Source organism: Gymnoscopelus braueri, assembly GCF_963280865.1.
Source record: "Gymnoscopelus braueri genome assembly, chromosome: 2".
In the NCBI taxonomy this organism is placed as follows: domain Eukaryota; kingdom Metazoa; phylum Chordata; class Actinopteri; order Myctophiformes; family Myctophidae; genus Gymnoscopelus; species Gymnoscopelus braueri.
Window position 1 is genome coordinate 14127597 of NC_137604.1, and position 17410 is coordinate 14145006.

Here is a 17410-nt window from a genome sequence, read left to right on the forward strand (position 1 = left end):
TGGTGGAAAAACTACACGATTTTTACAAGTTACAAGTACAAGTTCGGAATAAAAAAATGACTTGAGTAAAAGTACGAAAATATATGTATTGCAGTTTGGTTTTAAATAAAGAATGAAGTAGAACGAAAGTATTTAGAGTAAAACTATCAAAGGAAATATCAAAACATATATAAAATATACGATACATAAAATTGTGTGACAGAGTTCCGCTCTTGTGCAAATAAATACATATCAAAGAGTAGCAGATATTAAATATGTATAAAATGTATGGGAATGCAAACTAGAACGCTACTGTTGTAACCGATATATTATAACTCTATGGTAGTAACCCTGAAACATGACTGTCATAGCGCAACTTGTACCTGGTTTGAGCACTTTCTTCATTTACAATTACAACCCGCACATCTACATAAACGTTCAGATTTCAAATATAAAGTACTGACCCTATAGGCCATGTATGTAACAAGTTGAAACGCTTAGGTGTAAGTACCCGTATCTTCTGTATTGTTCAATAAAAAGCATTTTAATCCAATTGATGGCCATTTTCTCAAAATGTCTTTCATATTCTTTCAACTACGCCTATCGGTTGGGAGGTGTATTGCACTCTGATAAATTAAAGTGCCAAAAGAAAGAGCTCGGCTGCGCTTGTGAACCATGGCTAATACTGTAGCATTTAAGGCTGACATTGCCATCTAGTGGTCATATTTAAAAAGTGCAGTTACTAATATTTATTTATCTACTTACATAATTTACACAAGTTTCTCAGCTTTATCATTCTACAGCCACACATGACAAGGATTGAGTTAAGTTGCTACCTTTGTTTTGCCTAAGTCAAAGCATTATGACAGTTGACAGTTATTATGACGGGGTTCTTAAATTGACTGAAAAACAACTCAGCATTACCAGTAGCGTACCAACAATAAGTCATAGACTGTATAAAAGAGGTCATATCTGATGGCAATGTTGGTTACTATTATAATTATTTATACTCATCCACTGTAAGTATAAACTAATGCTTATTATTACAACTGCTGCTGAAATGAGTAAAGATTGTTAACTTTCTATTAATTTTTACTTGACAAAAAATAGCACTCATACTGTCATGAAGTAAATAAGGTACTTCACACATGTGCAATAATTCAAACACAATTCATACACAAATACAAATACAGTACATTTATTTTGTATCATTTCAGTAATGTGTACATCAACTTACACACTGCATTTCATCACCTTTGCATCAACTCCACACCTGGTCGATGGGGGTCATTATCTGCACAGTTCACACTATGATTCCAGATCATAATGCCCAATCATCACATCATGTCTGATGAGACATATGACATCACATGAACATCTAAGCATTTCAACTGTTACATTAATATTGGACTGTTAAGAGATTACAGTCACACTTAAGGTACAGGGTGTTTAACCACTTACATAAGGAAGAATCATACGCACTCTTTGTAGAAGTTTAGAAGTTTCGGCTCGTCGGCCTTCCTCAGCGTCAGTGTTAATTTTGACAGCAGATTTTGATTTAGTTTTAGTCATAGTCTTTTGAATAAAATTCCATTCATTTTAGTTTTAGTCATCTGAAAAGTTTCAGTTTTAGTCGACTAAATCTACAGTTGATTTAGTCGACTAAATCTACAGTTGATTTAGTTGACTAAAATGTATTTTGGCAGCCCTTGATGGCGTCATAATGCCTGATTTGAAGATTGGCTACTGAAAATAGCCAATCTACGAGCTCACGACGCGTTGTGAGCTTGTAGAGCGGGACACCCACACGCAACCAAGCATAAAATGATTTGTCTTAGTTCTACTGGATCTCCTCTCCACTAGTCCCTCTCTCTAACATAGTCTAGTTTTTATTTGATGACGAAATTGCAAATATATCATGTCATAGTTTTAGTCATCATATGTTAGTCAGTGAAAAAATGCGGTCAACGAACATTTTTCGTCTACTAAATTAACACTACTCAGCGGCACACACTTGAGTAACGCTGAGGAAGGCCGACGTGCCGAAACTCGTCCGTTCTTTTCGGTGGTCTACTGCTGCAGATCATCATCATTATTAAAGACTCCTAATCTTCTTCAGAGAGTGCAGACGTTTCTTCCTTATGTACTGTAATATTGTCGAGAATCTGCACCCAGTTTATTCTCAGGACTAACTCAAGCTTGGCAATGTGTAAACAGATGAACAATAGGCGGGTCCTGCCCACACAAACATCACTTGATATGGAACACCTTGGTTGATTGTAACTTTTGACCTTGAGCTTTGACCGTTTCGACAGAACATGTTAATCTTCAAGGCAGTCTATATGATTTTAGTTATTATTATTATTATTATTATCATGCTTCATGAACTGTTCTCAAGTTACTTTGTTCAGACACACAGGAGATTAGAGCCCAACTGATACAACGGTTTGGCCGACATTATTTGAGGTTTTTTTACCACATCGGTATAAGCAATTATCTTATTTTTTTATTTGACTTTTTTTTAACACATCGGTATAAGCAATGATCTTATTTATTTTTACAGACGATCTACAAGCTTGTGAGCTTGCTATTCTTGAAAAGGTATGTGTATTTCACATTTACTTGTTTGCTTGTTAATTGTATAATTATAGTTCAATGTTTTCATGATTTGATTTGATTTTTTTTAATCTATCAAGGTTATGTTTTTGTGTTTGTTTTATAGCTTATTAAGTTCAATGTTCTCAAATAGAAAATGTAATTGAATCCAAGTTTTCAAAACGATTTCACCATTTTTCCATTTTTGACAAAATATCAGCCAAAACACGAGTAATCGGTCGTCTAGGACTCTACAAAATCGGGATCGGCTTCGGATACAAATATCTGGCCTCGGTCGGGCTCTATGAGGAGTTAATACAATAATAGCCTGCCACACATCACTGTGGGCAGAAGGGTGACAAACAAATCCATTCAAAGCTCAGAGCTGGTTTGTTTGTCAAAAAGCACCGTAAAACTTGTTTCAGCTGAGGTAGAGGAATCACAGCCACCACTATGACTATTTCCAATGTTATACAAAAAAGTCTGGATAGATTGTGTGTGTGTGTGTGTGTGTGTGTGTGTGTGTGTGTGTGTGTGTGTGTGTGTGTGTGTGTGTGTGTGTGTGTGTGTGTGTGTGTGTGTGTCTCTACATCAGTGGTTCACAAAGTGAGGTCCTCGAGGGGTCCTTGAGGGGGTTCCACGGGGTCCGCAGCTGAATGATCGATAGTTAGGAACCAAATAAAATCTTAAGGGTCTGTAACTCTGAGTGTACAAATGGATGTACACTCTCAAGAGTTATGGGGGTCCGTGGCCCTAATGTAGACCAAACTGCGGGTCCTTGAGATGAAACCTTTTGAGAACCACTGCTCTACATCTTCTCATAGGTGAGTTCATGTCCACAGGTGGTGCAGGTCTTCTTGTAGAGGTCTTCCTCTTCATCCAGCAGCTCTTCGGGTCCGTATTCATGTTTGTGAGCGCTGATGTCTTTGGTCCACATGCTGCTCCGTACTGCCCTGCGGAGCTCTAACACACACACACGCACACGCACACACAAAACCATGAAAACTAACTGAAAGTGCACTTACACAATAAGTCCACAATGTACACAAACTAGAAAGGCACTCTCAGTGGAGCGTACCAATCTCCATTTTAAAACACTTACATTTTAAGTATTGAGATGGTTGTAAGAGCCATTTGAGCCATACATATGATTGCTTGTTAATTGATGATGTCACTGCAGGGCTTGGTCAAGGCCAAGTTGCCTAGGTATTTAACAGGGCTGTAATCAGCAGCAGGTGTTGCCAGTGGCAGAGGCAAACAGTTTTCGACTGTGTCTCATGAGAGGTCTGTGTACGTTTTGAGTTGTATTAATCGTATTTGTTTATTGTATGCTAAAGTGATTGGCACGAAGCTACTAAGAATAAATATAATTCGTAATGAACTTCAACGGACACTTGTGGACATCAGTTTATATGGAACACACGTCAGAACTCCCTCGGCAACCAGTATAGTGCCAAAAGTATAGGACTCTTGACACTACACTTAATAGTACACCCAAGTATAGGACTTGGGCGCTACAATGGTGATAACTGATACCAGCCCTGGGGCTGATAAATAGTGGGGATGTGACCAACTCACATTTTTGTAAGTCGAAGTCAATTGTAGGTATTAATCGATTTTAATTAATGTTTTTGTAATTAACTACAGCCATCATGTTTTTCATGTTAAAGCACGAATGTTTCAAAGCCACAGTGCTAAAAAAAAAACAAGTTTGTCTGTTCATAGGTACAATAATAATTTGTTATGTACGGCGTTGTTGAAACATCGGCAGATGGGACAGCATTCTTTACTCGACACGCCCCCGGTGTGTAAAGACCTAACATTTAATCAATAAGCTGTGAAGTATTTGACCAGCGTAAGAAAACGTTGAGAAAGAGAGTGAGAGATGCGTTTGTGTACCGACCTTTGACCTTCTTGTTGAAGCGCCGTTGTTTGGTCACTTCTTTGTTCTCCTCCCTGGTCTCTCTAGCTTCCTCTAGAGCCTCCTCTGAGCCCCACACCTCCGTACACCTCTTCTCTACCTGCACAAGACAAACACACACACACGACACATGCTTATCTCTGCTGTCCGAGTTGGGAGATTTTGTTCATCATTGATAAGAACAGCTGAATGGACCTCCAAGCTCACAATGAGGTTCGAGGTCAAAAGGGGGTGGAGCCTGGAGTCAGCAAAACCAGCTAACTCCACCCCCTTTGGTGGAGTTAGCTGGTTTAGCAGAAAGTTTGAGGATCCAATGGAATTAGCTGGTTTTGTCAGAAGCGCTTTTTAATACTTTTAATTGGTTCAATATTTTTTAATCAACAAACAGAGGGTGTTAAATAGCACTGATTTATGGAGAAAAAATGCAAAAGCGGAAAAATGGAGTTAGCTGGTTTCTGCCCAACAGCAACGTTATGCAAATTGATGCCAATTTCACAGAATCCAGGACAAGTACATCACCATGGACAGCATTCAGCATCTGTGGTTGAATAAAGGCTATATTTTTTTCATTTCATGTCACCTTTATTAAATTCAAGGAAGGCCAATTGAGAGCAAGCTCTCTTATAAATGACACCCTGATTACAGCAAACACAAAAATATATATAAATGACAAAAGATAACAAATATATTAGAGATTTCATAAGGTACAAGTACAGAGTACAGACAGATGAAAACACATTGGATTCATGTTCATACCTGTAGTTTGAGGTAGAGCTTCATGTCTCCCCAGAGGGGGTTGTGGGGGTTTTTCCTCAGTGTAAACCTGAGCGGAGGTTCTCTCTGGTCTATGTCACAGTCTTTGAGTAAGTACAGCTTCTTGGCTTCTGTACGGGAGATGAGCTTGTGTTTCTCATCGTTGTCTCTGAAAGGGAAAGATGCAGGTACTGTACATCTTAATGCTGTTTCAACAGCCAGCGTTCAAGTACAGTCCCTGGGTGCAGGTTAGAGCCCCAGCCCTCACCAAAAGAACAAACAATAAATAGATAAATAAAATGAGCCTTTTAGTCCCATTTGCAACCCCATGCATGGTTTCAAACTCACTCCCTTAACCCATTTAAATCCGGGAACGCATCCGTGTAACCACTTTAACCATTATCTTATACTTTGGCTATTCAAAAATAGCAGATATACAAGCTTATAGCGCCACACCGAGTGCACACTATGAGCTATTTTTGACAAATCATGATTTGTTTTGCAAATCTTTGAATACATATCTATATATATATACATATATATACACTGCTCAAAATAATTAAGGGAACGCTTTGATCCCTTAATTCTTTTGAGCAGTTTTCGTTAGCATTATGTACACAGTTCATGAAAAAAGTTCATCAACATAATTAAGGGATCAAAGTGTTCCCTACATTTCTTTGAGCAGTATATATATAGCGATTTTTTTAAACTCAAATCTTTGCTTCTGGGGGGTCCCTGGAACAACATATTCTGAGATGGGGGTCTGTGGCCAAACGCATATCATTTTGGAGGTCCTTGACATAAAAACGTTTGAGAACCACTGATTATAGCAACAAACTGTCAGGATTTAGAAGACATTTTGTAGAATCCCCAGAAGCAAAGATTTGAGTTAAAAATATTCGCTTTAAAAATATATATACCTATCCAAAGATTTGTACACATTTTCACTATTCTTTTTTCAAAAATAGCAGATCTACAAGCTCACAGCGCGGCACAGATGAGCTTGTATATCTAATATTTTTGAATAGCCTAAGAAATCTAAAAATTACACTTTTCTTTCCCGGTCTGAATGGGTTAAAAGTGAATGACCAACACTCCCCAAACATCCTCACCTTTATGTGTCTTAACATTATTCTGCATGACCTGCATTTTCTTTTCAACCACTTATATACTTGTTTGACAGCGGCGGTCCCCCAAGGGTCTATGCGTGGCCCCTCCTTTTTTCCCCCAATGGTATCTATATAATAATGTTTTCCTATTATGACATGCCCAGAATAGGGACACTAGGGTTCAAGTGGTTAATTAAATTTTTTTTCTATCGATTAGTCTCCCCATGGAGACTTGAATACATGGATATTTTTTGTTTTTGTCGCATTCCTAAGACAATAATTTGATGACCAGCGGACCGGTAGGCAGTGGTTCCAGTAGGAGACACAAAGGAGACTCTTTGTGTCTCCTACCGGAACAGCTGCCGGGTCATCAAATTATTGGCTTAGGAATGCGACAAAAACAAAAAATATCCATGAATTCAAGTCTTCATAGGGCGACTAATCCATAGGAAAAAAATCATTTTGGGGGTGAACCCTTTAAGCAAAGCCCTGGACCAATGAAGCAGATGGGTTTGATATGAGTGTTTCTGTATGATACAGATTGTCATGCATGCACATGTATAGTGTGTGTGTGTGTGTGTGTGTGTGCGTGTGCGTGTGCGTGTGTGTGTGTACTGTATGTAACGTGGGGTTTATGGGGCGAATATAGCTGAATGGTAGAAACAGAAGGTTGCGCCCCAGTCTGTGTGTGTCAAAGTGTCCCTGAGCGAGACACTTAACCCCTAACTGTCCCCTGGTTGTCTACCCACAGCTCTGCAATAGCTAGAATGGGTTAAATTGGGACAATTGGAGTGACAAATCATTATTATTATTGTTATTACCTGCAGCTGTCACACACAGACAGGTCAAACCCGTTGCTGAGGTAGGAGTCCATGAAACGTCTGTCACATTCGTCACATATTAAGTAGTCTGGTTCCATCACTGGAGCTGGAGATCACAAACACACTGATGTCACATACAAAGACCTAACACACACTGTGGTGTGTGTCTGTCTGTATCTCTCTCTCTCACACACACACACACACACACACACAAACAGTGTCTTCACACAGTCTCTCTCTCTCTGTGTGTGTGTGTGTGTGTGTGTGTGTGTGTGTGTGTGTGTGTGTGTGTGTCTCTTTCTCAACCTCACACACACACACTCTGTGTGTGTGTGTGTGTGTGTGTGTGTGTGTGTGTGTGTGTGTGTGTGTGTGTGTGTGTGTGTGTGTGTGTGTGTGTGTGTCTCTTTCTCAACCACACACACAAACTCTCTCTCTGTGTGTGTGTGTGTGTGTGTGTGTGTGTGTGTGTGTGTGTGTGTGTGTGTGTGTGTGTGTGTGTGTCTCTTTCTCAACCACACACTCTCTCTCTCTCACTCACTCACTCACTCACTCACTACACCCCCACACACACACACACACTACACTCTACACCCACTACACCCCCCCCACACACACACACACACACACACACACACACACTACACTCACCTGGCTCGTGCACCACTTTCTTGACCCTGTGCTCCTCCTCTCCGCCCTCCTCTTCTTCAATGAAGAACCCGGCACCGGAGTCGATGGTCCTGGCCACTTTGGCCGGGGTGGACGCGCCCTCCAGCGCCGCCACGGAGCGGCTCGCCAGTCGGGCTTGACGGAGCATCAGCGCCCGCTGTCTGTTCCGCTCGATCTTCGCCCGGACCGCCGCGGACAGCTCGGTCACGGGTCTGGCGGCGGTACCGTTCATCACCTTGACTGCATCGTCTGTCCCACATTCGGATGCAGCCGATTCGGCTGCATCCGAATGTGGGACAGACGATGCAGCCGATGCAGCCAGAGTTGGTTCTACCGTCAGATGGTGGTTCACCGTCACCACCTCCGTTGATTTTACCGAATCCATCTTTGATCGCTTTGGAACGGCGTCAGCTAATGATAAATAAATGTTATGGAGTTGCTTTACATATGCATTGATTCGTTCTCGTTGCTTTTGTTCACTTGTTGTTGTGTATAACTCTACGTTGCCTGCAGCCACGACAGCTGTGTTACGTGAGCAACAATATCGACTGTGTTCCGTAATCAACCATAAGCTATCAAGTGTGAGATTTCCGGTGGACGGTCTCTTCAGAATAAGAGTATCCTCCAGAGTAAAAATAAGCCATTGAAAAACGATTCATTTGCACGTTAAAACTATGAATTAAGCATTTAAACGAAGCTAGACAACACACATTATGTTTATGTGTAACAAAAACAGTTGTTTTTTGGGCGGTGAAACCGCCCCTATAAGTGAGGTTTGGAAATTTGTACAATTATCTTGGGCAGTGAAACCGCCCCTATAAGTGAGGTTTGGAAATTTGTACAATTATCCTGCGCTGTGATTGGCGAATCACAATCTATTCAGGACTGTGATTGGCCAGTGTCACATGACACATGTGCATAGCCCTATATAAGAAACCATAACTTTAAAAAAAACCATAAATTTGTTTTTTTAAAGTTATGGTTTCTTCCATCATAAAGAGTGTTTCAATAAATGTATTTATCTTTTGTACATGATTGGTTGACTCCATTCAGTATTGTGATTAGCTAGCAATACACCGCCCACTTCACACAGGGTGTGATTTTTTAAAAACTTTTAATAACATTAAGAATGTATCTATTGATGATAAATGCTGTTCACTGGAGTGCATAGCCTTTACATATTGGACACTGGACAGGAGATGGCTCTTCTTGTCAGCACTTTTGACATACGCACGCGTCCGGCGAGACCTCCTCTACAACGCCACACTCTCAGCTAAGCCAAAGAGGTGTAAAAGAAAAAGTGGCAGGCCGTCCAGTGAGGTCATGACAGAGGTCAGAAAAGTGCCGTTTTCAGATAATAGTGGACACTGAACAGGAGACGGCTCTTTGTGTCAGCACTTGTCTCTCACACACACGCGAGGAATGGATTTGGTGTAGATGGAAAACAAAGGAGAGGACCAACAAGTATGGACGACTGGGGGGTACCGCAGTCAACTAAATACAGTATTATATGCAGGGTTTCTTTAAAACCATTAAATTCAGGAACGCATCTACATATGTCTTCTAAATCCGAACAGGTTTCTGAAAAACGTATGTTGCTATATATATATATATATATATATATATATATATATATATATATATAATATATATATATATATATATATATATATCAGTGGTGCTCAAACTTTTTCATGTCAAGGACCACCCAAAATTATATGTATTTGGCCGCCGACCCCCACCTCAAAATATTTTGTTCCAGGGACACCCAGAAGCAAAGATTTGAGTTAAAAATTTTCGCTTTGAAAATATATACATTAAAAGAGTTTGCACAAATGTTCAAAATGCAGATACAGATACTGTATACAAGCTCATAGCGCAGCACTCGGTGCCGCGCTATGAGCTTGCATATCTGCTATTTTTTGAATAGCCAAAGTATAAAATAATGGTGATAGATACAATCTAAAATTACACGTTCCCTTAATGGAATAGGTTAAAACACTTCTTTTGAAGTTGCTTGATTAAATATTTGGATATTTGATATTCATTTTGATCCGACCACCCACCTCCTACAGTATATGAGCCCATATTGTAACTTCAAACTCCATTTTAACCATGTTCATGTTCAACAAAAAACACTTGGTTCTGGTGATATTTTCCTTCTAATGAATGAGGAGGGAAAAAAAGAAGGAAAAAAATACTTTTTTCTATCACTTTTTTATTGTATTTATTCATTAAAACAAATTTAGAAAAAAGGAAAGAAAGAGTAGACGTTAAAATGATCCTAGAAGTGTTTTAAAAGGGGGGCACGGTGGGGCCTGGAGCAGTCGGTAGCGCTGTGGCCTCACAGCTAGAAGGTCCTGGGTTCGATTCCCGCCCAGGGACGCTGTGGGCGCTGGGGGCGTGTCCTAACCTCGGTGTCATCAGCGCCCATACCCTAGGTGGGGTTAGTGAAAGGGCCTTTCTGTGTGGAGTTTGCATGTTTTCCCCGTGTCTCCTATAGGGTAGGTACCCTCACAAAAAACATGCAGTAATCCTAGTCTCTATACTGCCTCCCCCTGGTCAGCCGGGGCGCCTGATGGAGGGCAAAGGAACTGGTTGGAATAACGTGTTTCTTTTGTGGACATTTTATATTTTCTGTTGTGGTTGGTATTCATGGCTGCCAGTTCCCACCTGATGTCGTGTGGGAGTTCAGACTGCTCCAGACGGTACTGAATAACCGCTAGTAGGCACAGCGTCCTCAGACTAGGACTCAAGTCCAAGATGTGCGTGTTGTTTCCTCCAAGGAGGATGATACGATCTCCCACCATGCAACAGCAAACACTAGACATCTTAGGCGGGCCTTTCCCCTTGGGCTCAACCTTCCTCCAGGAGAAGGTCTCTGGGCTGAATCTCCACAGATCGTTGAAGGTCTGGTTAAAATTGTGGCCACCAAATATGTACAGCTCTCCATTGTGGGTAAAGGCCGAATGACCGTAGCGTTCTAAGAAGCCAAGAGGATGTGCAGAAGGCGTGCTCATCCAGCAGTTGGTCTCTGTGTCAAACACTCTGATGTTGTTGTAGTGATCCCGCTGGTCATAGCCCCCAAATACGAACATCTTTGCCCCAATGATGGTGGCAGAGTGGTGTGATGAAGAAGGCGGTGCAGTGCCTCTGGTGTTGATTAAGGACCAGGCCATTGTGCTGGTGTCCAACTTGTAGATGTCATTAGTGGGTCCAGTCAGCCGGGTCCATCCTCCATGGACGTACATGACCTTCCCCAAGACACAGGCTGAGTGGTGTTTTCTCGCCCCTGGAACAGTCCCAGAAACCTCGGGTTTAAACCATCTGTGGGCGTCGGCGTCAAATGCATAAAGCACGTTGCAGCGAGGATTCCCTCCCCAGATGTAGATGATATCTTCTATCAGCACAGCTGTGGGGCTGTGTTTTCCTCTTCGTTTCCCTCTCACTGGGGGCAACTTCATCCAGCGCAAAGCCACTGTGTTGAAAACATTCACATCGATCCACGTCAGACCCATGTAGCCATGATTGAATCGTCCAAAGGAGTACACCTTGCGCTCCACTGCAACGGCAGAGCAATGGTATCGTCCTCCGCTCAGATGCAGCGTCCAGCAGAACATTTCTCACACTGAACAGCTGAGGTCTTGCTCCGTAAAAGGGTCCTAATGTGTGTGCTGTCCTTATATTGGTTCAGTGGCACAAATGTCTCTCAAAGTTTGACAAATCCACAAAGCCGATGAGTTGGGTCGGCCAATCAAGGAAACCGATGACTGTTGATAGAGAATTGTTTCTCCAGTCCCAGTCCAGGCAGGTTGTGGTAATCCTCACAGTTGACACTCTGTGCTGACACGCAATATCCAGTTAAAGTGCAAAACAGGATCAGAAAATCAACACTTTTTCTTGTGTTAAATAATATCCAGATTAGGCTACTAACTAGAAAGAATTCGGCATAAACATGTGTATGTGTAAAGTACACCTTGAAAGGTTTGCATTCCACCTATTTCAATATGAAACAACTTGCCTTGACGGCAGTTATCACATTGTGGTCATTAGACAAGGGTATGGAAAATGTGATTTAATAGCCATTTTAAATCTGTAACAACCTGTTAGGGCACTTAGAAGTACTCTAGCATAAGCCATTTAAAATACATTCATCATAAATGTATTTGTAAAATAAATGTATGTCTTTTAAAAAACATTAATTATGATGATCTTATTTTGAAGGCAACCAGAAACCTTATTGTTGCTAGCTCATAAACCGGAAGTGTTATTGTTGATAACGGAACGGAGCCATAGAACGGAGCTGTACAACAATGACAGCTGGCTTCCGGAATGTGACGTTATTCTGTTCAAGGGGCTTACCCTTCACATTAAAAGCTTTAGATTCATGGAAGCAGTAGCCTTGAATCCATTGAAATCATTAGTTTTTCACCAAAACCACTCATTGGGCTAAAAACGGCCATAGCCAACCTTTTCCAGGTATTTTTCTTGTGTAAAAAGCCCATTGAGATTGGGCCGTTTTTAGCCCAAGGAGTGGTTTTGGTGCAAAAAAAAAGGCTTGCAATGGATTCAGAATCATAAAAACACCCTAGTTTGACCCCTCACATGATACTTATCCCTTTAAAGGTCACCCCAAGAAAAAAGCATTGGAAAAATTATTTCTTTGCATTTTTTATTTATTTGGGGCAATAATAACAACTATCAATTATAATTTCTTTAACAGACCCAACAGTTTTCCAAATATAGGCCTCTACCAAACGGTTGAGATGTCACTTTATGGTAATGGTAAAAGTTTCCTGCATTTACATTGATTTATATGCATTCACTGAGAAATATAGATATTTCTATTCATACATATCTCTGTCTATGAACATGACTATGTATACAAGTTGGAAATGTAAATAATCAACAACAAAATACATTATCATAGCGAATGTATCAAAATACATTCAAAAGTGCAAGCCTATGTAGAAATAAACCTGTGTGGTGTGGGTGGTGGCTGATTTAGGCAATCACACCTGGCCTGAGTCAAAACTAATAGGCTCTATGCACAGCAGACATATGGGAAAGAAATTGGGCCTCTTCCTTACTTGCTTCACAGGCATTACCAATGATGCTAACGAAGGCTCTGGTCCATTTAGTGTAGCACAGTGGTTCTAAAAAAAAATTATTTCAAGGAACCCCAAAACTTTGAGAGAGTACAAATGGAACCAAATGTACCCTTATTTGTACACTGTCAGTGTTACACAACTGTAACGGGCCATTTGGAACCCTCTCAATAAACCATGAGGGTCCCAGGACCACACTCTGAGACCCACTGGTGTAACAGAGTGTTTCCAGTGAGCCAACATGCACAATATCAGCACCCTGACTGTGTTTGACTAGAATGGAACAGAGCCTTCATTAGTATCTTTGGAAGGGGCCCAAAGTTTTTCCAATATGGCTGCTGGGTGCCTGATTTGAGTGTGGTGCAACAGCACAAATGTTTTGGGGTATTAGATACACTGTCTTATCTGGTGGTACGCTACAAAGCATTTCCATTTTGGATTCAAACACAGGAAAACCATGCATTTCTGGCACCTTCATCTGGACACACCCTTTGGACAGAGTATGAGTTGTCCCTGCTTGTCACAGCAAAGTGGTCAATGTCCACAGTTGTCATAGTGCACATCTGGTTGTGGTTGTGATGGTCTTGTTTAGCATTTCTTCTGAAAAGGCACCTGTGGTGGAGAGGAAGATGATGGCTAACCAACTATGAATGCTGGCTTGTTGACTTGCTTCAAACTGTGGACAATTGCCAACCAGAACCTTTTGAGAGACATTGGTTTCCCGTTCAGTAGAACACAATCCCACTTGTAGACCAGCGAGGAATTTGAGATGCACAGGTGAAGGATGTATCCAAACAGGGGAAAGTACCATCGCCTCGACTTGGCTGGGCCTGGGGTCTTGTACCAGAACGTCAGAAAGATCAATGTCTCCCATTATGTTCCCCAGTCTCTTCTGCTTGTGAGAGTTGATCAGCATCATCTGTTTGGTCATCTTCTTCATCACACAGATCATCAAAATAGTAATTTTTTTGTATTTCAGCACCACTGCCTTTACCATTAAATGACAATTCAACCATTTGGTTGAGCATGTTTTTTTAGATAGGAATAAAATCATACTAATACATTTTTTTCAACATAAATATAATGAAATAACATTATATGTATTATATTAACAACACTGAATTAGCAAAAGCCCTATTTATCCATAGCAAATAGTACATTTTAATTACTTTAGTTTAGCTTCACTACTTTTACCATAAAGTGACAAACAACCCGTTTGGTAGAGCATGTTTTCAGAAAATTATTAGACCATTATTAGATTTTTTTTTATTGTATCAAGCTACATACATAAAAGATGATAATATGACAAAAAAAAAATTCAACCAAAAAAAGGAGTGTATTAATTGATTTTCACTTCCTAAAAAGTGGCTACCTGAGAATCCATGTGACTGGGAAACAGTGACATCTGGTGGACCTTTATTTGCCATAACATACCTCAACCAAATGGTAGAAAGGGCTCAATCAGGTTGAGTTAAGTTCAGCAATGTTGTCAATGAGAAATAGTGACTTAAAATGTGCTCTACCAATTGGTTGAGCAGACTGTTAAAGGGTTAAAACAGAATTAATTTTTTTTTTTAAATCCCCGCATAAGGTATGGTGGGTACCCCAACTTTCAGCAACTGTCAAAAATTCCCCTAGGGAAACTGCATTTCAGTCTTTGTGAGATGTGTTACTAGACACCTTTACAAACACATTAGTGAAGACATTTCTTGTTAAGGAATTTATTCCTAGATATGACATTATTCTGATAATATTCCCTGACTATTTGCTCAGTTGATTCTATTCTGAGTAGTATGTTATCATAGCCTTAGAATGTCTGAGCTATATTACATGCATTTCATGTATTCCAGATACTGTCTGGAATACATGAAATGTATGTAATATCACAGACAGACATTCTAGGGCTAGTTATCATCTAAGAACATTTTATGTGATACCTGAGATAGGCTATGTCTTTACATTATGAGGTAAGGGAGGTCATTATTAGTCAGCCCATGTATTCTTAATGACAATTTGTGCTTACTTTAACGTCTACGTTACTGCATGGCCTGCTCTTCCTCCCTATGGCCAGCAGAGAGAAATACTATTCAGTTATTATCAGTCACTTACACAGTAAACAAACATTGGCATTTTTTATTTCAATATTTATTTATTTTATCATATGACACTTGACAAAGAATGACTGATATGACTGTTTTTTACAGTATTAGACATGATTCAAATATGATAACAGACTTACACAGTGTAAATACATAATGTAAATATAAAAGTAACAGCCATGTGTTGTTATGTCCCAACAGGTAACAGGTATAGCTCTGTAGTGGAGAGGTTTTTAACTCACTCATACACAACATTTTGGACATTCAGACAACCCAGAAAAACAATAAGGGATAAGGAACCATGGTCCAATCTACAGGATGGTTGCATCTGAAGACAGAGCATGTATACTGTAGGCCTATGCTGCATTTATTCGTTAGTTATTACAGTGTGTGTGAAATGGGATATTGATTATGATTTGTCAATGGTTTAGAGTACAAATCTTTTATACACATAGAAATCACTTACACAATAAAAACATTGACAATGCAAAAAAATATATAGAGAGAAGCTGGGATTTTTTTCTTTATAGAAAATAAAATTCTTAAAACATTTTTGAAAAAAAAAGAAGAAAGAAAAGTGAAAGGGATATTTTACTTTCCCCCCAAAATGGGTCATTTTATCGTCTACTCAGGCTTTTGGTAGCACCCCGGATAGTTTTTAAGTTGCTTGATTCAGTATTTAGATATTTGATATTCATTTTATCAGACACGCCCCTTTCCTATACAAACCCACTGTAACTTCAGTTCAAACTCCATTTTAACCATTCATCAGAAACACTGTCCTTGGTTCTGGTGACTGATATTGTCCTTCTAATATGTGAAGAGGATTTTTTTTCATTTATTTTTAATACTTAGTTTTTTTAATGAAAAAAAAATCAAATACAATAAATAAATGAAATTATACATTAATGAAAAAAGTAATTTAAAAAAAAGGCCCCCTCACGTATTAGGAGGGCAGGATGTGCCACCAGAACCAAGGACGGGTGTTTTTGATGAATCTAACATGTTAAAAATGGAATTGGAAGTTATAATGGGTTTGTAGGCCTATAGGAAGGGAGCGTGTCTGATCAAATGAATATCAAATATCTAAATGCTGAATCAAGCAACTTAAAAACTGTCTGGGGGGCTCACAAAAGCCTGAATAGACAATAAAATGACCCACCATTTTTTGGAAAGTGAAATATCCCTTTAAACAGGCTAAGACATGCTGCTGTTGAGTTGAAAGCAACCCAACATATCAAGTCATTTGTACTGGGTTAACATATGACAGGAAATCTGACAATTAATGTTTTTTTATATTCCCAGCGGTGTCTTCATCAACAGATTTAAATGGTTGATGCTTGCAAATTCATATTCAGGAAGAATATCAGCTTGCTCTAAAATCTTATTGGGAGAAAGATCAAGACGTTTTCATCATGTTGTCAGAATTTTATGTCTGCAAATAATATCCAAAATTAACAAATAACTATTGTACATGTATTCCTGCATACAGTTTACACTTGAAAGCTTGTGATACCTGAGATGTTTGTCTTTCCATAATATATTCAAGCACTACTATGTAACAAAATAAAAGGAAAAGGGATTGTTAATCACCTGTTTCTACAGTATCTTTATTGTGCCTTTAGTATGATTGTTTGTTGGGGTTCACTGAGCATTATTTCAAGTATTAAAACAATGCTTCACATCCACTAGTACTTCCTTCTTCTTTTCTTTTTTTACATAGAACACAGGCAACATAACAATATCGAAGGATGAATTATTTAGTAACATTTATTTTGGATAATAGCCAAAGATCGGTCATTCACATGCAATGCAAGTGTGAGGTGTTGCTTTAGTGTTGTTTAAAAGATGCTGATCTGATGTTAGAATAGGCTTGAAGAAAATACACCTCAAATAAAATAAACATCTTCATAGCTCCCTTTGAGAGCTGTGTTTTGTTTGTGGGACATCATGTTGTTCAATATGCAACAATATGTGATGGGTTACAAAAAAACAAAATGGTTCAAAACTTTGGCCATTTCAATATCTGTGCAACTCAAACGTATTTTCTTCAATCTGATCTTATTACTTGCAAGTGATCAGATTCGTGTACTCATTACATTACACCCAATCTGCATTAGTTGCTGTGATAACAACGTAACGACATAGGCATGAATAATGCTGTCGTACGACGATGTCACTCACAACGCGTCGGAATGTGGTGCACGGTGAACTTCCAGATCTGCTATTTTAGGCAAGAAACACCTTCGTACGACAAAGTATAAATCAGGCTTCAGTGTCTAGACTGAGACACATCTTTAGAAATAAGATTTGAATCGTATTTAAACCACCTAGGAATGTGGTTCCAATCCGATTC

The 17410-nt window shown here is 39.6% G+C and overlaps 1 protein-coding gene across 1 annotated transcript; it reads right to left on the bottom strand.

Annotated features, from left to right (window-relative positions):
- Positions 1-1196: 1196 nt before the first annotated feature.
- xpa (xeroderma pigmentosum, complementation group A) lies at positions 1197-8232 on the bottom strand (the record flags this gene model as incomplete). The annotated part of the gene is made up of 5 exons (XM_080440851.1): positions 1197-3537; positions 4478-4595; positions 5252-5417; positions 7179-7284; positions 7830-8232. The coding sequence occupies 5 exons, from the start codon at positions 8230-8232 to the stop codon at positions 3383-3385; spliced, it is 948 nt and encodes a 315-aa protein (XP_080296977.1). The 3' UTR covers positions 1197-3382.
- Between the last annotated feature and the right edge of the window lie 9178 nt (positions 8233-17410).